Raw genomic sequence first — 22,999 nt, forward strand, 5'->3', positions numbered from 1 at the left:
GGATACCCTCAGAGCTGTCACTCACCGCACGGCCCCGCCCTTCTATTTTGTTCTTCTTCAGTGGGCTCGGCTGCGGCCATTGGTTGAGCCTGCCGTCAGTCACGGGTTTCGCCGGAGATGATTGGCTGGCTGTTCCGCTCGGATACGCTGCGCATGCGCGTTGGGGGATCAGAAGGCTGCTGCAGGGAGCCGGTGGGGTGTGATGGCGCAGAATGGCCCTGTGGGGCCGAGTGAGGATGGAGGACCGCAGGAGACGGCAGCCGGGCGCTGCAGCAGCAGCTCTTCAGAGACACCGTCCGCCTCGGCCGGGGCTCCTCGGGAGAGACTGAACTCGGCTCAGCGGGCTCGGCCGCGCCTGGACTCACTGAGAAACCGGCCCCGTGAGTAGGAGACAGGAATAGAGCTGGGACCGGGGGACAGGAATAGAGCTGGGACCGGGGGGGGGGGGAGAGACAGGTACAGAGCTGGGACGGAGGGGGGGGAGAGGAGACAGGAACAGAGCTGGGACCGGGGGGGGGGGGGGGGGAGACAGGAACAGAGCTGGGACGGGGGGGGGGGGAGACAGGAACAGAGCTGGGACGGGGGGGGGGGAGACAGGAACAGAGCTGGGACCGGGGGGGGGGGGGGGGGGACAGGAACAGAGCTGGGACCGGGGGGGGGGGGGGAGACAGGAACAGAGCTGGGAGGGGGGGGAGACAGGAACAGAGCTGGGAGGGGGGGGGAGACAGGAACAGAGCTGGGAGGGGGGGGGGAGACAGGAACAGAGCTGGGAGGGGGGGGGAGACAGGAACAGAGCTGGGAGGGGGGGGGGAGACAGGAACAGAGCTGGGAGGGGGGGGGGAGACAGGAACAGAGCTGGGAGGGGGGGGGGAGACAGGAACAGAGCTGGGAGGGGGGGGGGAGACAGGAACAGAGCTGGGAGGGGGGGGGGAGACAGGAACAGAGCTGGGAGGGGGGGGGGAGACAGGAACAGAGCTGGGAGGGGGGGGAGACAGGAACAGAGCTGGGAGGGGGGGGGAGACAGGAACAGAGCTGGGAGGGGGGGGGAGACAGGAACAGAGCTGGGAGGGGGGGGAGACAGGAACAGAGCTGGGAGGGGGGGGAGACAGGAACAGAGCTGGGAGGGGGGGGGACAGGAACAGAGCGGGGAGGGGGGGGGGACAGGAACAGAGCTGGGGGGGGGAGACAGGAACAGAGCTGGGAGGGGGGGGGACAGGAACAGAGCTGGGAGGGGGGGGGGGACAGGAACAGAGCTGGGAGGGGGGGGGAGACAGGAACAGAGCTGGGAGGGGGGGGGAGACAGGAACAGAGCTGGGAGGGGGGGGGGAGACAGGAACAGAGCTGGGAGGGGGGGGGAGACAGGAACAGAGCTGGGAGGGGGGGGGGACAGGAACAGAGCTGGGACGGGGGGGTGGGGGGGAGACAGGAAACCCCACAGGTACCAAGGGAGTGGAGCAGGGGGCTTTACAGCTACCAAAGGAGGGGAGCAGCAGGGGACCACACAGGTACCAAGGGAAGGGAGGAGGCAGCAGGGGACCCCATAGATACCAAGGGAGGGGGCTGAACAAGTATCAAAGGTGGGGGCAGCAGAGGACCCCACAGGTAGGGTGCTGAAGGGGCCCTTGGTGGAGTGATCTCAGAAGGATGATGAGATGAGATGAGAGGAAAACCGATTTGATGTCAAAAGGAGCTTTTATGATATAGCACTTATAGTAATCGATCAACTGTTCATAACTTCATTTAAATGGCCTATATTCTGTTTGGGGCAGTATCACATTTTTTTTTTTTCTTGTTCTATTTTATTACTCCAAAACTTATGATAAAACAATGATAAGTGGCTGCTCACTGTAAAAAAAACAAAAAACCTATTGGGCTCCACACCTGAGCGGTGGGGGCCATAATGGACAATTGGGGGGGGGGGGGGCCTACTGTTCTCCCCCCAGCCCCCACACCTGTGCGGTGGGTGGGGGCCATTAATGACAATCTGGGGGACCTACTGTCCCCCTCCCCGCCCCAGCCTTGAGCGGTGGGTGGGGGCCATAAAGATAATGGGGGGGGGCCTACTGGCCCCCACCCCTGCGCGGTGGGTGGGGGCCATAAATTACAATGGGGGGGGAGACCTACTGTCCTCCCCTGCCCCCACCCCTGCGCGGTGGGTGGGGGCCATAAATTACAATGGGGGGGGGCCTACTGTCCTCCCACCCCCCCTGGCCCCCACCCTTGAGCGGTGGGTGGGGGCCATAAAGCTGTGTAAAATGACAAAGAGCACTCTGGTTAGATTCCAAGCCCACCAATCAGAGTGTTATGACTCAAATTACACAGAGTGGGAAAATTACAAAGCACTTTCCCATGCTGTGTAAAATGACACAAAGCACTCTGGTGTAAAATGACAAAGAGCACTCTGGTTAGATTCCAAGCCCACCAATCAGAGTGTTCTTAGCCTAATTGCAGGGCGGGGCAAGGATTTATAAGGAGGGGGGTTAAAAAAAACAAAAAACTGGATTCGGCCATGATAGTGCCGCTTTAATGGGTGTAACTTTTCATATAACACACACCTCCTGGCCACACTCCACTCCACCTCTGTTCATCTTTGATTTGCCCTGCTTGAGACCCGCCTGGGGCAAATCTGGTCAGTGATGTTGGCATGCTGGCTTCAGATTTAAGTGACTTCATTCCGTTCCTACACTCCCTAGCCGGTTATAGAAGCAAGGGCTAGGGAGTTTTCATAGCAACCACAGCGCACGCATTCTATTTGAAGTGGTCTGGTGGCACTGTCCAATTAACTCTTTGTGTGTCCAATACATATTGTTGCAATAGTCCACCTATTGTACAGCACTACAGAATTTGTTGGCACTTTATATTATTATGTAAAACATTGTAGTTTTAGAGAAACTGCAACGCTTATATTGCAGGGTTAAGACTGCCTGTATTGGCTGTCTGCCAGATTGCCACTAAAGCAGGCTCTTCGGGAGTGATTGTTCATCTCAGTCTATTGTACCTCCCCTCCAATTAGCTCTCCTGGATGGTCAGGAGGGTGAAGTTGGCAGGGGAATGTGAGTAGGTGCGGCTGAACCAGAGTTGCGTAGAATTGCGACCAAGTCTTGTTACAGTCCTCACGGCTCACAGGACTGCTGGCTGACCATGAGGAGAGTTGCCTTCAGGTGGTTAGCATGAAGGAGTAGGTTATGAGAGCCAGGTCTCTTAGTGAGAAGATGGGGGATAAAACTGGATAAACATGCTCGCCGTGTGTCTTTTTGGGGTTAAGGTGTGGGCTGCTCCTTTATTTTTTTTTTTTTTATTTTTTTTTTAGTTACATAGCTGAAAAGAGACTTGCGTCCATCAAAACAGCCTTCCTCACATATGTTTTTTGCTGTTGATCCAAAAGGCAAAAAAACCCAGTTTGAAGCACTTCCAATTTTGCAACAAGCTAGGAAAAAAATTCCTTCTTGACCCCAGAATGACAGTCAGATTTATCCTTGGATCAAGCAGTTATTACCCTACATTGAAAGATTATATCCTTGAATATTCTGTTTTTTGCAAGTATATATCCAGTAGCTCTTGGTATGGACACAAGTGTTCTGTCACAATAGTGTCCCCTTAAAGAGCTATAAATAACTATATATACAGCTCTCACTTTGAGCATACTGTTCATTTGACATAGAGCATCCTAACATTGGGAAGGCGGTATGCTATGTTCATTTACATTATGGCTTGCAGAGACACCAATGCCATTTAAAATTCCCATAAACCTGATGAAGGTACATTATAGCTCACTCAGCTTATGTAATATTTTATAATAGAGGTGCAAAGGGAACCATTCACTTGCCTCACAACAGGCCCAAGTTTGGTGGGACAGTGGAAAATTCAGAATGCTAGGTATGTTCCCTGGTATTAGAAGTCCTCATAGAGTGCAGTGAGCGTGTCATTAGCTGTGTTAGAAATGCATTGATTGGCTTGCAGCCCATGGGTGGAGTGCTCTAAAATATAACTTGCACCTGCCTCTACCTAACATGACTGCATAAACTATACACCAAAACTACTTTATTAGGCCAAGGTTGTTTTTGTGCATACAGTATCCCTTTAATGCAGACAATACAATGGGTAGTGACTAATCTGGTACTTTTTCCCACTACTTTGTCTTAATTCTTCTAACTGTTTTGCCATTTAAAAATAAATAAATGATTCTTTATTTCTGTAGTACATAGTGATACAATACAGGCCTGCAATGCCCCAACAGCAGGAACAAGCATATCAACGTACACAGTATAACAGTCTTGTGGCATTGGATTATAATGCACCATTTTTAAGTTTATGAAAGTCAAGCTAAATTCTCTGTCTAAATGTGTGACAGGAGTGAAAATGGTATGCCGATTTAAAATCACTAGACAGGAGGACTAATAGTCTAATAACACCGGCTTAAATGAGACATTCTCAATGTAGACAATTAATAGAAAGATCAGCTATATGAGATGCATGCTCAATTGACACATGCTTATACCGCTAGCACCAGAACCATTTTGCCAGGTATGATATGCATGAAAGTGGTAGCTGCTGTTAAAGCAAGGGCTCAGCGTCTCGCAGGTAGGCCACTTTTTACTTTGAAAAATAGCTAAAAATTCAACCAACTCCCTCAGAGGATATAGTGAGTGGGTAGTAGCCACGATCATTTGGGAGGACTGTATAACGGAGCCAGGGTAGCGTGTCCCTCCAGCCCCAGGCCCATCCAAAAGCAGGTACCATGTGTCCACAAGCTTGTAAACTCGAGAAGCTTGAGTTTCCTTACCGGTGGGAGACTGTGTGAGTTCTTGATCCGCCGCCTTTGGTGCTATCTCATGTCCCTCAGTCTGCGTGGATGGTGTACTGGGGGTCATGCCACGGATGACTCTGAGCCCAGATTGGCAGCTGCTGGCAGAACTAGTCGCTTCGGTGGGTGCTGTGCCCGGGAGGGTACCCTCGTGACCCCACCTCTCTTTTTCTTTATACAGAGAATCAGGTGCCTTAGGCTGACCGCGACCCTTCAACTTCGCCAAGAAGGAGTAAAATAACGCCTGTAGTTTCGCCGTAGTGGATAGAGGCAAGCTTATGGCCCAGCGACACAGGGCAGGTTCGGCGCTAACCCCTGTGTTACTGGGCCTTATGTGTCTGCCATCTAGCTGCTCATTCTGTTCGGCTGTGCGGTTTGGGTGTTCTGGAATGAGCTGCGTTGCTGTGCCAGATTATGGATGTGTGGTCCTGCGGGGACTGAGATAACCCCCACCGGCCCAAGTGGGAGGGGGTGGGGGGGAGAGAATCGCGACTCAGGTAATTATCTGTTTACCATCAAAGCAGGAGATCGGCCCCTTCTCCCACCCTGGTATAAACAGCAGGTAGCAGAGAACATCAGGACCCTGTAAGTGACTGATAGGTCCCCTGAAGTCGGTTTAGAAGGTGCCCAGGGTCCCTCTTTAAAGCTTAAAACGTGTGCAGCTGCTATTTTCAAGAATTTCACGAGTTCTGAGTTTAAATCACAGACTAAGTTGAGGAGCTCCCTCAGCCTGCGTCCTGCTCGCTTGGTAGCCGGCCCCACCCCCCGTGTTGCTGTTTCCATGAAATGCCAATGTAGTCAAAAACATAAAATCTTTCTGAAATGCTTATATTAAACATTTCTGCAGTTGCAGTATATGAATGCCACTTATCTTGTGCCTTGTGGGCTAACAATCACTATCTGGCCAGGTGTTTTTTATGCAGATTTAATTACCTTTAAGACACACTTGCCCTGACTGTAGTATACAGGCATCCAACCCACAGCCATTAGTAGCCCTGTTTTATACAATTCTTAAAGTTAATTCATAAGACTTGCATAGATGCTCTAGTTAAAAGGAAGGGGTGCGGGGGGCAGAGCAAACACTAATTGTATGTGCTGCCCTAGTGTCCAGAAAAACAAATATTGGATTTTGTTTGTATGTAAAACTCTATCCATTTTGAGGAGCATGTTTCTAATAGACAAAATAGAACGTATCGTAAATTTGAGGATGTTTTGCGGCAGGACGTCTGGGAGACCACATTGGCTAGAAAGACATTTTGAAAGCTGATTTAGTCTGCTGGAAAATGAGTGAACTTTTTTTTCAGTCACTGGGAAGCTGCCACTCACAGCCAATGTAATGCACAATGCCATGGTCAATGAATATCCATGGTAATACGTTTTGTTTTCCTCCCCTCCTATCCATTTTTGGTTATTCCTAATAACCCTAGTATTTTTTGATTGGATAAATTCCAGTTTTTTTTCATTTTGAATTGTATTTAGAATGTCTGTCTCTCAAACGTGTCATTTTTATTTTCAAATACGGATTGCATATGTTAGTTATATAACTATATGACAAGACTGCCCCTTAGTGGTTTGTATAGAAATTGTCAGACTTTTGTAGCTGCTATATAGTTTGGCTTTAATAAAGTCTTGTATTAAACATTGACAATTTGCAGATGCTCCATAATATGGATATTATATTTGTATGATTTTTAACCTTGAATAAAGTAAAGTGTTTGTGTTGTGTGCCCTTAAGGTCTGGCCTGCAAAACATTTGTTTAACCTTAATGTTAAAGACCTTTATTCCTGATCCTTTAGTGTTAAAACCACTCTCTAGCACCACCCCTCCTCCCCCTTGCCTCCCTAATTACAGTAAAATCTTACTTGTACTATTCAAATTTGCAGCTGCTACCTGTGCCTCTGATCTGACTGCCTGGCCGACATCATCAGAAGTGATTCTCTGAGCCAGTCCTTTCCCATAGGATTGGCTGAGACTGTCAATGAGGCAAATCAGGGGCAGAGCCTACACAGCCCTGGCCAATCAGCATCTTGGGGGAGGGGGACCTAGATTGGAGTGACACAGCGCTCCCTCCTGCCTGAAACTTATAGTTTCTGTTTTCGGCTGGGCTGAACAGAAGTGCTCACTAATAGACTACGTCCGGTCGTGTACAAGAGACAAGACAGGGGGAAGTTACACTTTGGGAGAGGGGGAGGAAAGAACGCTATGGGACGGGGGAAGGAGGGAGGAAAAAACGCTTATGGGATAGGGGAGGGAGAAAAGAACGCTATGGGACAGGGGAGAGGGAGGGAGGAAAGAACACTATGGAACAGGGAGGGGAGAACACTCTGAGACGGGGGAGAGAGTGGGACATTAAGGGAGGGCACTAAGGTACAGGGAAAGGAAAAGGAACACTGGGGTGGTGAGGGGGGGGGACTAAAAGATAAGGTAGAGGAACATTTAAGTGGAAGGGGGGTTGGGTTGTTCGTTACGCACATATTTACACACAAGCACACTGCATCCACTACCGACACTGCATTTACTAATCAAATACTCTCACTGCATCCACTACACACACATAAATATTCTTGAAAACATTAGAAAAAATCTGACTGGCATGTATATTTTCTGGATTTACCACTTAATAAAAAAGATTTGCAAAAAAAAACTCAACTGTAAATGTACAGAATATCGGTAAGCTATCGGCCTGAAAGTTTACAGATTATCAGATTTAAAAAAAATCAATATTGGTTGATTCCCTACGTGTGCAGCACTGCTCCAGGATGCACCTCTTGTAGCCATCTGAGGAATGGCCAGTGGAGTTATCCCTAGGCTGTAATGTAAACACTGCATTTTCTCTGAAAAGACCGTGCTTACTGCAAAAAGCCAGAAGGGGTGAATAAAAAAATAAATGGGCACTGTAATTGCTAAAACATAAATTATTTTTCTTCTTTGATAAATGTTTTGAAGAAACACACATTCATATTTGCAAATACACGTTAACTCCTATGACCATTTAATAAGTGCTGAAATTACTCAGATATTGAGGTTTTAACTAACGTTAAGTAATTCTGCAGGACTGTAGCAGGTGACCTAAACATGGATATATGTAAATACTAAATTTCCTCAATATATGTTTATCAGAGAGAAAAAAAACAAACAAACAAGGCTACATCTAGTTTACAGTTCCACATTTTACTTTTTCTTTTGTTGTTGTTCATTTAGTTATGTGGACAGCTCTTGTATTTGAGGATTCCTTTAATATTTTTTCCATCAGTGTATTGACCTACTGTATTCAACAAGGCCTGTGTAAACATGCTTACTGCGATAAATGTGTGTTCCTCATAGACTTTTTTTTTTTTTTTTTTTTTTTTTTATGACTCAAATATAAAAATGTCAATTGGCTGACAGCAGTAATAACTCGATATAAGAGTCTTGGCTACTGGTTTTCAAGCTCTAGTCTAGGCATCAAATGCACCCCATAATAAAGTTAACAAAAGATGTTACAGGTCAAAACCGCAGATTTTTGTCTTGAGCCCCTGCAGCAAGTTGCTGAACACAAACCTGAAAAGGCATTAGATACAGTCTATTCTCAAGGCTTATTGGGGTCTATAACATGTGTGTCTTTTGTCCTAGCCTTTCCTTGGTTTGGCTTGGATATTGGTGGGACGCTGGTCAAACTTGTCTATTTTGAACCCAGAGATATCACGGCTGAAGAGGAGGAAGTGGAAAACCTCAAGAGTATCCGCAAATACCTGACCTCCAATGTGGCCTATGGACAAACGGGCATTCGCGATGTTCACCTGGAACTGAAGGACCTCACGATGTGTGGCCGAAAAGGCAACCTCCACTTTATACGATTTCCAACACATGATTTGCCAGTATTCATTCAAATGGCCCATGATAAACATTTCTCAAGCCTTCACACATTCTTATGTGCCACTGGTGGTGGAGCGTACAAGTTTGAAGACGATTTTTTGACTGTAAGCATTTTATTATCGGATTATGTGGGTGTTTGCCTTAATGGAATACTCTAAGCGCCATAACCACTGCAGAACACTGTAGTTGTTAAGCTGCTTGGAGTGCCCTGGTACCCATGCATTGTAAGGAGTCAATCTGATTTGAATGGGGAGCTGTTAAACATTAGCTATACTTATCTTTATTTCTAAATACTATTTAGTAAAAATAAATAAACAAAAGTTAATTTTAAAATGCATCCCTTCCTCAGCTGTGAATCAGTATTTAATAGTCTGCATAGATTTCTATGCTGAAAAATTTACTGATGAAGAAAACAGGAGAACCATCCTTCAGCTCAGCAATCACTGTGTTTGTGTGAGTGTTTGCATGTCCTGCGGTTGTTCCTTAGCATGCATTTCTGGAACTAACTATGGAGTATAGGATCAAATTGAGTGAATGGGTGTTGTGGAGGATTGTTCTGCTTGGGGAATTGTCCCAGAGAAGGGCAAATCAAAGTGTGGATGGTACCAGAAGTGCATTTACACCACTGTAAAATCCACAGAGCTGAGCATGTGGAGGCACTAGCCTGAAGGTACTTAAGGTTAGGATGATGGGTCCCCATTACATTTAGAAACTCTACCTTTATGGTGGTTTTTATTGCCACTTGCTTCCGGGTGCTTATATATCTAAACTGTTTAATAACAAACATAAACTTAACATATTTTTTTTTTTGATTGAATGCATAACAAAAGGAATTGCACAAGTCTGTGCATAGGCGTGCGCAGCCTATTGCATTAGGGTGTGCACCCTAAAGCACAAACACACGCCGCATGTATATGTGTGTGTGTATATATATATATATATATATATATATATATATATATATATATATACATACACTGCTGTGTGTGTGCTGTTAGTGTGCTGTGTAAGGGTGCTGCTGTGTGTGTGTGTGTGTGTGTGAGGGTGCTGGTAGTGTGCTATGTGGGTGAGGGTGTTTGTGTGTGTGAGGGTGCTGTTTGTGTGTGAGGGTGCTGTTTGTGTGTGAGGGTGTTTGTGTGTGTGTGAGGGTGCTGTTTGTGTGATGTGTGTGTGTGTGTGTGAGGGTGCTGTTTGTGTGATGTGTGTGGGTGTCGTGTATTTCTGAGGGTGCTGTTTGTGTGTGTGTGTGTTTGCAAGGGTGTTGTTAGTGTGCTGTGTGTGAGGGTGTTGTGTGTTTGTAAAGGTGCTGTGTGTGTTTGTGAGGGTGCGGTTAGTGTACTGTGTGTGAGGGTGCTGTATGTGTACTGTGTGTGTGTGAGGGTGCTGTATGTGTACTGTATGTGTGTGGGTGCTGTGTGTGTGAGGGTGCTGTGTGTGTGCTGTTTGTGTGAGAGTGCTGTATGTCTGTAGGTGCTTTTTATGTGTGGGTACTGTATGTGTGTGTGTGTGGGTGCTGTATGTTTGGACAGATTGTGGAGGTGGGGGCAGATTAGTAAATATCCCCCCTCCCTTCTTACCTTATGTAGGGAGGGGGGATCCTTGCTGCCATGTGCCATCCCTAGTGGTCCAGTGGAGAGTGAACTCTAGCCTGCGGGGCTAGAGTTAACTCTCGTGAGATCTGAGCGTTGCCGCGGCAACGCTCAGATCTCGCCAGAGGAACCTGGCGGAGCTGCTGTCTAGAGCTCCCCGGGTCCTCTCCTGCCTCCCTTCATGCTGCTGTGGGCCGGTGAGGTAGATCTTTGATCTCCCCGCCGGCCCATGGAGGCTTAGAGCAGAGCCGACACTCAGCGCCGGTTCTGCGTGAGCCGACAGGGGAGAATAAAGTCCTGGGGAATAAAGTGTGGGAACCAAGATTCCCACCCCCCCCCCCAAAAAATAATATACACTCCAGTGTGTGTATGTGTGTATGTGTGTGTGTGTGTGTGTGTGTGTGTGTGTGTGTGTGTGTGTATATATATATATATATATATATATATATATATATATATATATATATACAGACACACTCACACACATACATATACAGACACACTCACACACATACATATACAGACACACTCACACACATACATATACAGACACACTCACACACATACATATACAGACACACTCACACACATACATATACAGACACACTCACACACATACATATACAGACACACTCACACACATACATTCACAGACACACTCACACACATACATTCACGGATACACTCACACACATACATTCACGGACACACTCACACACATACATTCACGGATACACTCACACACATACATTCACGGATACACTCACACACATACATTCACGGATACACTCACACACATACATTCACGGATACACTCACACACATACATTCACGGATACACTCACACACATACATTCACGGATACACACACACACACACACATACATTCACGGACACACACACACACACACACATATTCACAGACACACACACACACACACACACATATTCACAGACACACACACACACACACACACATATTCACAGACACACACACACACACACACACAAATGATTATTTTTTTAATTAAAAAAATGTCCGTCCAGCCTCCCTACCTGGAGTGCTGGCGTGGACTTGTCCCTGGGGTCCAGTGGGTCGGATGCCTGTGTCCATCTCAGACGCGGCGAGGGAGCTGTGAGCTCTCTGCTCCCTCTCGCCGCGTGGGCTGTCTGCTGTAGCTGGGAGCCGGAATATGACATCATATTCCGGCTCCCAGCATCAGCAAGCAGCGCGCGGCGAGAGGGAGCAGAAAGCTCACAGCTCCCTCGCCGCGGCTGATATTGAGAGAGCCGACTGGGGGGGGGGGGTCATAACCTCTTGCCCCCCCCCCCCTCCCATCCATGACAGGGGGGACATGGGGGGAGGAAGGGGGGCGCTGAGTGCCTGCAGGAACAGCGTTCCTGCACAAAAAAAGTGCAGGAACTCCGTTCCTGCAGGACTCAATCCATAGGCGTGCCGCGGGGATTAGGGTGTGCCCAGGCACACCCGGCACACCCCGTGCGCACGCCTATGAGTCTGTGTTTGCAAGCTATTGCACAAAAAAAAGTGGGTGAAAATGCAGCGGATAATAGAATATAGATTGGGAAAGATACAATTGACCAGGTTCACATTAAAATACCACAAAAGGAAGCGAGTCGTATGTCTTCAGATAGATCCTGAGCACTGCATCATACACAAGCAATTATGTGGTCATTTTTTTTAAATGCAATACTAGATGATTGTTGCTATAATTACCAGCAAGTTGATGCTGCAGTTTCAAACTCTCTATATTTGTGTGTTGACCTATTTCTCACTTCATAATTGTAGGTTGGAGGGCTTGAGCTCTGGAAACTGGATGAACTGGACTGCCTCATCAAGGGTGTCCTTTTCATAGATTCGGTTGGCTTTAATGGACAATCACAGTGCTTTTATTTCGAAAATCCCAAAGATCCTGAGAGATGCCAGAAAATTCCTTACAACCTGGAGAACCCATATCCTCTTCTTCTGGTTAACATAGGGTCAGGTGTGAGCATCTTGGCAGTCTACTCCAAGGATAACTATAAACGAGTAACTGGCACCAGGTATGTCTCTAAAGTGAATTTGGTGTTTAGACTGTCTAAGTGTCACTTAAAAGAAGATATTATACAACCCCTATGGTACCGAAAGGGATAACGAGGATCTGTGGAACCCTGTTATATTTATGTATCTGATCTTCCTTAATCTAAAGCTATAGCTTTTAGAGACAAATCAAATTTAGTCTCTTCGTTCCATATAGCCTTTAAACTGTAAAAGTAAAATGTTCTGGTTCTTTCCATTATTCTCCTTGTCATGGTACTAAAGAGGTGTACCAATGTGTCCCACTTAAAAGTAGGAATTGGACAACATTTTGCAAGGCTAATACATTCCTGTTTGTACCATCATATAAAAATGAAATGTTTCAATGGTAATAGCTCTTGGATATGGTAGACTAGGTGAAACAGATTTTCTTTATACCTGTGAATCTAACAGCCTCGGAGGAGGAACATTCTTTGGACTCTGCTGCCTTCTTACAGGATGTTCTACCTTTGAGGAGGCTTTGGAAATGGCTTCACTTGGAGACAGTACGAAGGTGGATAAACTTGTTCGTGACATATATGGAGGCGATTATGAAAGATTTGGTTTGCCAGGCTATGCTGTGGCCTCCAGGTAAGAGTATAAATAAACTGCAAAACTGTTTCTCTGCATTGTTTTTCAATGCACAAGTGTTACACTTGAAACTCCTTTTTCGTTTGGGATTTATGGGGTAGTGTAAATGGGCTTTTTCCTATATTTAACTGCCACGCAGAACATTTTGAGTCAGGAGGATCAACTTTTGTAGTTATTGCTTTGAAACTTTGTGGGTAGTAGGCTATTTAGCATAATTTACTCCCTCCACATGATTGTGTGGTGTGCTTTTTTTTTCTTTTTTTTTTTTTTTTGCATATCCTCATTACATATACGCTTGTCATGCCCCAAAAGCAATTGACGTGCTAGAGATCCTACCATGCATTGAAACACATTTGGGACATTCAGATAATACGTGCACATTTTAAAGGAGTTAATAAAACATAAGTTAACAATTGCTAGAGTGAAGTTGAGTAGGTACTAGCTAGAGAGACAATACATATTGGCATTGGTATGGCATTAGCTAATTTTTATTTGTTTATCCGTCTCCCCTTAACATATAAAGTGCAGAATTTTAACCCCTTAACGACGAGTGACGGACCTCGTCCGTCACCCGTTAAAATTAACCCCAGATCGCCGCAATCGCGGGGTTAATGGTGCTCCGTTCTGCCTCTGTATTAGAGGCAGACCGGGAGCACCAACTCGCGCTGTCCCAGCACATGTGCCCGCTCTGACAGCATGTCAGAGCGAGCACATGTGCGGTGTATACTTACCTTCCGCCTCCCTGCACTTCCGGGTTCACTGTGAAGTGCAGGGAGACGGATCATCAGTGATCCTGCCCCCCTGTCAAAAAAAATAAAGTTTAATTAAAATCCCACCCCCCTTTACCCATTTTAATAAAAAATTAACCCCTTCCCTGCCAATTGATCACTGACTACAGTGATCAATTGGCAGGGATTACATTTTACTATGATCTGATTTTTTTTTTTTTTTTTTTTTTTAAACCCTCAGGGGTTAAATTTATTTTATTAATTAATTTAAATATTTTTAAAATGATAAATTTAGCTTGCTGGGGAGGGTGGAAGTTAGTGGGGAATTGGGGGATTTAGTGTTAGGCTAACTAGGGGTTAACGTTAAAAAGAAGTTTTAAAATAAGCTTTAAAAAGTTAAAAAATTAAGGAAAAAAAAGTTTTAATAACGTTTAAGTAGAAAATAAAAACCCATTACCCAGTCCAAATAAAAATTAAACCCTTCCCTGCCAGTCGATCACTGCCTACAGTGATCAAAATACAGATCACAGTATTATACTGTGATCTAATTTTTTTTTAACCCCTGACGATTAACTTTTATTTATTTTTTAACCCTCAGGGGATAAATTTATTTAATTAACTAATTTAAATATTGTATAATTAAATATTTTGCTAGCTGGGGTTGGTGGGAGTTATGGGAAAATGGGGAATTTACTGTTAGCGCTGCTTACTGCTAGTTGGGGGTTAACTGTAAAAAAAAAAAAAACTTAGAAAATTGTTAAATCTGTAAAAAAAAAAAAAGTTTAGGAAACTTTAAAAAAATTTCATAAGCAAAACAAAAGTTTAAAAAGTTAAAAAATACATTTAAAAACGCTCATTACCACTACACCTGGAACAAACTAGAGAAAAAATTGATCCCATGCCAAGGTTCAAAATATGCCATTTGAATTACACATGGGTGTATTCTTCAATAAATAGTATGTGTTTGTGGGGAATTTTCAATAACCAACCATCAAAACTACTCCAAATTGGAACATGGACAACGCATAAAACTTCAAAGTTAGAAAAAACTGAATGGCTGCGTCTCAAATGTGCCCCTTCAACATCCACATATACCTGCCAAAGGTACATACGGGGGTATTGCTGTACTCAGACCACATAGCTGAGCAACATATGAAGTATTATACAGTAGTAGCACACATAAGGTTTGCAAAATATACCGTGCAAACTCACTTTGTGAGTCAAAAAGGCAGAAAAAACGCTTATTACCACTACACCTGGTACAAGCTAGCGGAAAAATGATCCCACGCTAAGGTTCAAAATATGCCTTTTGAAATACCCTGGGGTGTCTACTTTAAGAAATGGTAGGCCTTTGTGGGGTAGTTTGAATTTAAAACCTGCAAAGATGCTTGGAAATTGCACATGGGCCCAGCGTCAAAATTCAAAGTTCTGTAAAAACTGATATGGCTTGGTCTCCTATATGGCACTGTAGCTTCACGAAATAGTGCCAAAGACATTCATTGGGGGTGTCTTTTTACTCAGAAGACTTAGCTGAGCATAATTTTGGGGTTTTGAACTTAGTGGCACATATGAAATATACAAAATGCCCAGCAAAAATGCAATCCGTATGTAAAAAAAAAATGCACAAAATAATTTTTTACCACATACTTTGGCATATATTGGTGAAATAATGGGGGCATGTTAAGGCACAATATGCACCTTATGAGATACCCTGGAGTGTCTACTTTTACAAATGGTAGGCCTTTGTGTTTTTTTTATTTTCGAACAGACAAACTACTATAATACCCCAAATGGAAGCATAGGCTCATTAAATCCGTCTCTCAACATTCGACTGGGAATATTGAAAAGGACAGGTCTCCTATATTGCACTGTAGCTTCACAAAATAGTGCAAAGACATACAATGGGGGTGTCATTTTACTCAGCAGATGTAACTGAATACAAAATAAAACTTTGTACAGGAATAGCACACACCAACTTTACAAAATACACATGAGAAGTTCTTTGTTATAAGTTTGTGTGCCAAAACCCCCAAAAAACACAATTTTACTCCAATATTTAGCAGATGTTGGCGGTGAAATGGCTACGTAGAAAGTGTCAAAACAACCTTAGGTAAATAGCCTGTGGTGTCTACTTTATATAAATATATACTTTTGTGTGGCAATTTTGATTTCTTTTATGGCTATTAAGATTACAAGACAAACAAACATACCAAATTCTAAAATCGCTCCACATTAAAAGTTTATTTTACTCCTTGTGCTTTGTGACCTGTAACTACCAAAAAAAACTTAAAATCCCAGACACATTATATATTCTGTAAATCAGAACAACTAAATGAATTTATTTTTAATTACTTTCCTTAACCTGCACTAATTGTGCACACATTATTATTGCAAAAACTGTAAAAAAAAAAAAAAAAAACCTCACAATGTTTCCTTTTTTTTGCATTTTTCTGTATTTTTTTATAATAAATAAGCATGTATGTATGTATGTATGTACAAATTAAAGCCCTTTCTGTCCTTTAAAAAACTGTATATAATATGCGTCGGTGCAATAAATTGAACGCAGTTGAACGCAAACAGCAAAAAATGCCGTTGTCATTAAGTGAAAGACAAGCTTCTGAAGCTCTGTCGTTAAGGGGTTAAAGTAGGCATTTGGGTTTTCTGCATCTTTACGAGAAAGCTGACCAATTTAGAGGGGGGCACTATGTTTACCAGAACAACTACAGCTTAGTGTAGTTGTTCTGGTGAGTATCCCCTTAAGGACACAACTTCTGAAATAAAAAGGAATCATGACGGAATATTTCCGTCATGTATCCTGAAGGGGTTACAATCCTTCCTTGTAGGCATTTTCATGCAGGAGGCAATGTAAACACTGCCTTTTTAGAGGAAAATGCAGTGTTTACATTGCCCCATGGAACACCTCCTGTGGCTACTGAACTTTCCTCCTAGAGATGCATTGATTGAGGAGGTGCTGATTGACCAAGGTGGTGTTTGGCCCCGCCTTCTTGCCGATATCCGCCTATCCAATTCTTTCCGTATGGCTACATATTTACAATTACAGGTGCAAAAGTGTGTGATTCCATACTCTGTTTTGCATTTACTTTATGTGTTTTCCTTTTAGTTTTGGGAACATGATGAGCAAGGAAAAGAGAGATTCTGTTAGTAAAGAAGACTTGGCAAGAGCGACTTTGATCACAATAACCAATAACATTGGTTCCATAGCACGTATGTGTGCAGTCAACGAGGTGAGTCAGAAGTAGGCAAAACTTTAACCCGTTCTATACAAGCTGTGACATGTCTTCCTGCAGTTGGTGTGGCTTATTTAACCCCTTAAGGACCAAACTTCTGGAATAAAAGGGAATCATGACATGTCACACATGTTATGTGTCCTTAAGGGGTTAAAGCATCCTCCTGGCGTCCATTTGTTTGCCCTTCTACTGATCGGACATATTTACCTTTTGTCAAGCCTCCATAATACCCCCTGTCTAAGCATAGCTCACTTTTCCTCCCTCTTTCTGCTTAGTCCAACTTGTATGAAGAATTATTGCTTCCCTTTTATTTCCTGCTTCCCACCAGTGATTGATTCATCCTTTAATTTTATTTTTCCAGTAGCCAATATTAATCTAGTCGGGCTTCTACTGGCACCAAAGTTTCATGCGTGCATTGGATACCCGTGCTATTTAAGAAATGTAAAATGAATAAAGTGACCGATTAAGGGGCCTATATATCTTTGTATAAAATGATTAAATGTTGCCTCCCCTACTGAATGCTGCCTGATACGCACTGACTGTTGCTCTGGGCTTTCAGCTTCTTTACAGTGCTGCCTTGTAGCTTCTATGTCAAGCAGCATTGTACAGGGCTATGAAAGAGCTGAGACATAAGCATCGCTCCAGGCTGAAATCGCTTTTGTCTATTTTCTATTTGCCTTTTTACACATTTTATGTAGACAACCTCATTAACCCCTTAAGGACACATGACGTGTGATGATGTCATGATTCCATTTTATTCCAGACGTTTGGTCCTTAATGGGGTTAAAGGACATCCCACAAGGATCTATGAATCTGAGAGACCAAAATTACACAAAACTCTTCCTTTTTGCAATTTTGGTCTTTTAGGGGGACACTGAAGTGGTCTTCGTGCACTCTCCCTTTTGCACTTAGTGCTGTAATGTAAAACATTGCAGTTCCAAGTTTGCCTCCAGTGGCTGTTTACCAGACAGCCACTAGAGGGCTTCCTGGATCAAAACAGACCTTTTGTTCTGGTATCTGACGCTGGAAGTCCTCACACTCTGCATGAGATTATTTATTATAATTTTTTTCTCATAGAAAAGCATTGATTCAATGTTTTTCGATGGGGAGATCTAATGCGTGCTGCACTTGCTGCAAATGCGCTAAGCGCTTGCTCATCTTAGCGTATTAGTGCTCTGTTCATTCTACTTGGCGTATTGGCACCCCGCTTGTACTTGGTATCATTAAGGGAGGTCAAATCCTCCCTCCTTTCCCTACCTGCCTGCTGCAAGTAGGGGCATGTCTACTAAACGGTTATCTATTAGATGTTCAACTATGGGGGCATGTGGGACCTGTGCCAGGTACCTCTTCATTGGCTGGCCAGTTGCTAGTCTTCTTACGACAGCGAGAAGCCTCTGGCTGCTTGCTGTTTAATAGACATGCCCTTTCCCACCACTACCTTCCTTATAAATGCCTAAAGCTGTCCCTCATGGCCAGCAACATCTTCATCCTTAAGACACTCTTCAGCTCCTGTCACTTTTTTTCCAAGGAGCCGGGTCAGTGCTGTATTCTTGCGGATGACCAAGAATACAACACTGAGGTCTATGGAGCCTCTAAAGATCACACCTCACATTGATCGAGATGGCGTCTTAACCTCACTACTGAAATTGTTCAAACGTTAATGACGATTCTCCGCTTCTTGTAAGCCTCAGGTCTGTCCTAAGTACTATTGTTAAGAGACAATCCTAATCTGTTGGATGGTATCTGTGGATTACATTGGACTTTCAATGAAATTCCAGTGCAGTTGGCATTAGTATTTTAAACAGAATTTATCTTTTATTCAACACTAAGGAGTGACCGGATCTTTTACTTTTAAATCTATTTCTTGGACATTCCATTGATGTGGGTTTGCAATGCTACTCTTGCTCCTATAAATATTTAAACACTGGTGCAATATATTTTACAAATCCTAACTACTGTTCTCTTGGCTTTCTATTAGAACATAAACAGAGTGGTGTTTGTGGGAAATTTCCTCCGTATTAATACAGTGTCCATGAAGCTCCTAGCATATGCATTGGAATATTGGTCAAAGGGACAACTGAAAGCATTTTTCCTGGAACATGAGGTAATGAGGGTCAATGTAATGCTACACTGTTGTCTAAACTCATCCAAGCACTTTCCCCCTAACATAATGCCACCAGTGGAGAGAAGAAGAGGTACACGAGGGCTGGGGGGGGGGGGGGGGAGGGGGATCTTGGGTGAATATAGACACACCTGGCTGGGAAAGAAAAGGGGCAGTATAGACACACCTGGTTGGGGGGAAAGTGGGTAGCAAAGACACACACAAAGGCTTGTAATAAAAAGAGATGGACAGAATGCTTGGTGGAACAAAGATACACAAAGGGAAGGGCTTGGAGAAAGAGACCCACAAAGGTGCATGGAGGGAAGAGACACAAAGAGGGAAGAGACACAAAGAGGCTGGGAGAAAAAAAATTGGTTGGCAATTTAAAAAAAAAAAAATTATTTAAAGTAGCTGGCCTCGATGTGGCGCAAATTAGTCTTGCACCGGCCCTGTGTATATGTATATTCACAGTAATTGCCAAATGGGTGGCTGCGCTAACATTATACGATTGATGTACATGTGTACTAAATTCCCTTCTACCCAACAGACATAACTGTTTTCTCCCACCCCCCCTCCTTCCTCTGTTATTTTCCCCTCCAGCTTTTTAAATTAGTGGTACTAACAAAACCAAACAACTTGGCTTAAAGCCATTTTGGTGAATAGATCATGCCTTTGCAATCGCACTGCTTACATTTCTATATGGGTCAACCGGGAATGGGAGGTGGGAGGGAGAGGGGACCTGCACTGGAGAGTCCCTTTAAACTTAAAGGAACACAAACATGTATTCCTGACCCTATAGTGTTAATACCACCATCTAGCCCCCCGGGCCTCCTCTTGCCTCCCTAAATATAGTTAAATCTTACTTGTGTTCAAGTCTGCAGCTCCTGGCTCTGCCTCTGATCTGCCTGCTGACATTATAAGCAGTAGTGGTTTGAGCCAATCACAATGCTTCGCCATATGATTGGCTGAGACTGTCAAGAAGGCAGATCAGGGGCAGAGCCAGCACAAGTCAAATACAGCCCTGGCCAATCAGCATCTCCTCATATAGATGAATTGAATCAATCTAAATATTTTAATGCCTATAGTATCCCTGTAAATATACACTGGGGCACCAACATAATATTGTCATCGTTGCCAGCAGGACGTTTGTCACACTAGTAGTAATCCAGCTCTGACTGGGCCTCTTCTCTCTTACTAAAGGGATATTTTGGAGCAGTGGGTGCACTTCTGGAGCTACTGACCACAACCTGACCATCTTTCCTCAATCAAGAGTGATTTCACAAATCCAATGAGAGACGTCCTATCCTGTCACAACTATGCACTACAGTCTGGCAGGTCCTGTCTGGTTAAATTGTATAAAGACACAAGCTAAATGTGTACGTGAGCGAATAAATAAGGCCAGTTTTCAATGTGAGTTTTTATTATGCTTTATATTTGTCTAAAGCACTGTACACCATATGTTATGTCCATTTCTGTATGGAAGGTATGTTACTGAGCCATATCTGTAAATGGGAAGATGGCACAATATGGCAAAGCCTTCCTCAATTGTCTGATAAAATGCTGCAATGTTTTAATTTTTTCCTCCTGCAACACTTATTGAAAGAACCAATTTAATATCTATCCTGGAAACAGACCTACCATATGTAAGCAAAGTCTTTACGCACAACCTGTGTTCTGTGCCTATTGTGTCCCTTATTCGTGTATTTACTGTATGGTATAAGACTACCGCCAGGTGTGAGCATTGCAATTTTAGAAAAACCGCTGTTCCATATTGCTTGTACTACTTATTGGTATGCACATCTATATCTATCTATCTATCCGTAGACATTGCAGATGTAAAAAACAGATAAAACTCTTGTAATACCTTTTTTTGTTAGACTAACAGAATTTAATGACAAGCTTTCGGGAGAACCTACCTTTCTCAAGTCTGAGCAAGATGACAAATAGAATTCAAAGTTTAATTGTGATACAGGGGTTAAAGCGACATGAGTGCAGATAAGACACAGGTTTGTTAGAATGTAGACACCATTCTTGCAGAGGGTCATAAATATATTTCTGAAGATCAGAGTGAGTGGGGAGAGGGAGAAAAAAAACCAAGCAGACAGTGCAGAGGATGGTACACTTTATAGATGCGCGCGCGCACACACACACACATACATGCACATAAACATACACATAAACCTATACATACATGCACATTAACTCATATACAGAAATATAAATGCACAGTTACATATATAAGCATGCATGCATAAGAGTATGGGAAAGAATGGGACTACACATAGTACTTGTATATTGATAGAGTAAACATATTGGAATGTGTTTTGAAGTGTTGATACATATGACAGAACAGTAAGATAATGTGGGGGAGTGTTCATGTAAAGTGTTGGAAGTGGGACAGGAAACCCAAATCAATATTTAGTCCTCTATTCTTGCTGTTAAACAATTTGATCATTCTAGTTTCAAAAGTTTTTTTTCTTTCTTGGGTATTTTTAAAACCCCCTTTCAGTACTTTGATTTTTAGGTCCTGCATTGGCCAGGCTGGGTAAAGGGGTGTCCCACAGAAGTGCAGTACGATCTTTCTTTGTGGTGTTTAATAGAGTGTCTGTGCATGTTGCTTTAACCCCTGTATCACAACTCAACTTTGAATTCTATGTGTCGTGTTGCTCAGAAATGCTTCAGACTTGCGAAAGGGACGTTCTCACGAAAGCTTGTCACTAAAAAAATTCTGAGTCCAATAAAAAAGATATTACATGATACAAATGTTATCATTTATGCACAGATTAATTTGGAATAATAGTATCTTTTGTGAGTTAAAAATAATGGAGGGCAATGTATGTAAATTAATATCTGCTGTATTCAATTGTTTGTCTAATTCAGTGACATAGTCTTCACTGCTAAACCCAGCCTGTCCTATTGTGTTCGGCATCTGCCTTTTGTTACCAGGATGCAGTACTGCAAGCCAGTAACTCGGACACAGCTGCAAGTGCCTTTTTAATGTTTTTCTAAATGCTGATTTATCATACAACCACCTAACCCTCTGTGTATGGGCATATGCCAAATAAATTTTAATTGTCATATTTTTAATCACCTATAATACTAGCACTTTTTCATTACAAAAAAGTCATGTTTTGCAACACTTAAGGGTCTTTAATGTATCCCCTTTGTCTTAATGTCTAAAAATTCTGAAATATGTGTTTTTGTTTTTTTCAAAAGTGTTTTGTGTGTTTTACTTGTGGCGTGGGAGGGAATGATGTATGCTTTAATGATTGTGTATTTATATATTTTTGGATTTATTTTATAATAAAATTACATGCTTTAATACGATTATACTTTTCTCTAAGAATATATTCTTTCATTTTATGACTGTTATCCACATGATGAAGGTGAAAACATACACAATGCAGACATGATATCAAACTAGCTTTCCATAAGCTTGTTTAAGTACACCACTGTAATAAATTAAAAATAAACAGAAAACACTCTTCCCTCCTATTGGGGAGCAGCCCTGTGCAGACTGCTTAAGAACAAGACAAGGAGCTCAACTGAATTCTTCAAGTCGGTTAAATAATGCAAGGGGGATGCTTTTACGTTTATTTTCAAAGTAAAGTTCTTGATGTTTCAGATGATGCATGTGTTTGGTTAAAGACACTCCAGACTTGAGCTTGCTTTAGTGGTTAACAGGAGATCCCCCTGTCCTAAACTATAAGTTCCTATTTCAAGAGAATTCGGCACATGAAGGAACAACCCGGTAGGAGTCAAGCTGGCAGCCAGGTGGGAAGTGGTCCCAAGTAGGACCAAATCAGGTATGAGGGTGTGATATGTAGGAATGGTGTTCCTGTTTCTTCAACACCCATAAAGCGTCATGATGGTGTCACTATAGGGATGGGAACGTGATTAGTAATGCTTTACCATATTTTAAGCAAGTAATATATTTAACATTTTCACATTTAAAAGCAAATAAGTTGGTTACGCTAAAGTGAAAAATAGAGAAGTTAATCTAGTGGC

General features: G+C 43.2%; 1 protein-coding gene across 2 annotated transcripts; it reads left to right on the top strand.

Moving 5' to 3' along the window:
• Positions 1-153: 153 nt before the first annotated feature.
• PANK2 (pantothenate kinase 2) lies at positions 154-22,296 on the top strand. 2 transcript variants are annotated; one of them, XM_063457604.1, is made up of 7 exons: positions 154-380; positions 8,418-8,764; positions 12,057-12,310; positions 12,738-12,914; positions 16,764-16,887; positions 18,869-18,994; positions 20,192-22,296. In XM_063457604.1, the coding sequence occupies exons 1-7, from the start codon at positions 203-205 to the stop codon at positions 20,240-20,242; spliced, it is 1,257 nt and encodes a 418-aa protein (XP_063313674.1). In that variant the 5' UTR covers positions 154-202; the 3' UTR covers positions 20,243-22,296. The 2 variants fall into 2 exon arrangements, with proteins under 2 accessions (XP_063313674.1, XP_063313676.1); XM_063457606.1 differs by having other exon boundaries at positions 303-380; positions 8,482-8,764.
• The last annotated feature ends 703 nt before the right edge of the window (positions 22,297-22,999 follow it).

The sequence above is a fragment of the Pelobates fuscus genome, chromosome 6 (assembly GCF_036172605.1).
Source record: "Pelobates fuscus isolate aPelFus1 chromosome 6, aPelFus1.pri, whole genome shotgun sequence".
Taxonomy (NCBI): domain Eukaryota; kingdom Metazoa; phylum Chordata; class Amphibia; order Anura; family Pelobatidae; genus Pelobates; species Pelobates fuscus.

Coding starts and splice junctions, on each gene's coding strand:
- PANK2 (XM_063457604.1), top strand. CDS start 203: ATGGCGCAGAATGGCCCTGTGGGGCCGAGTGAGGATGGAGGACCGCAG. Junction 381..8,417: donor CTCACTGAGAAACCGGCCCC/GTGAGTAGGAGA, acceptor CTTTTGTCCTAG/CCTTTCCTTGGTTTGGCTTG. Junction 8,765..12,056: donor TTGAAGACGATTTTTTGACT/GTAAGCATTTTA, acceptor TCATAATTGTAG/GTTGGAGGGCTTGAGCTCTG.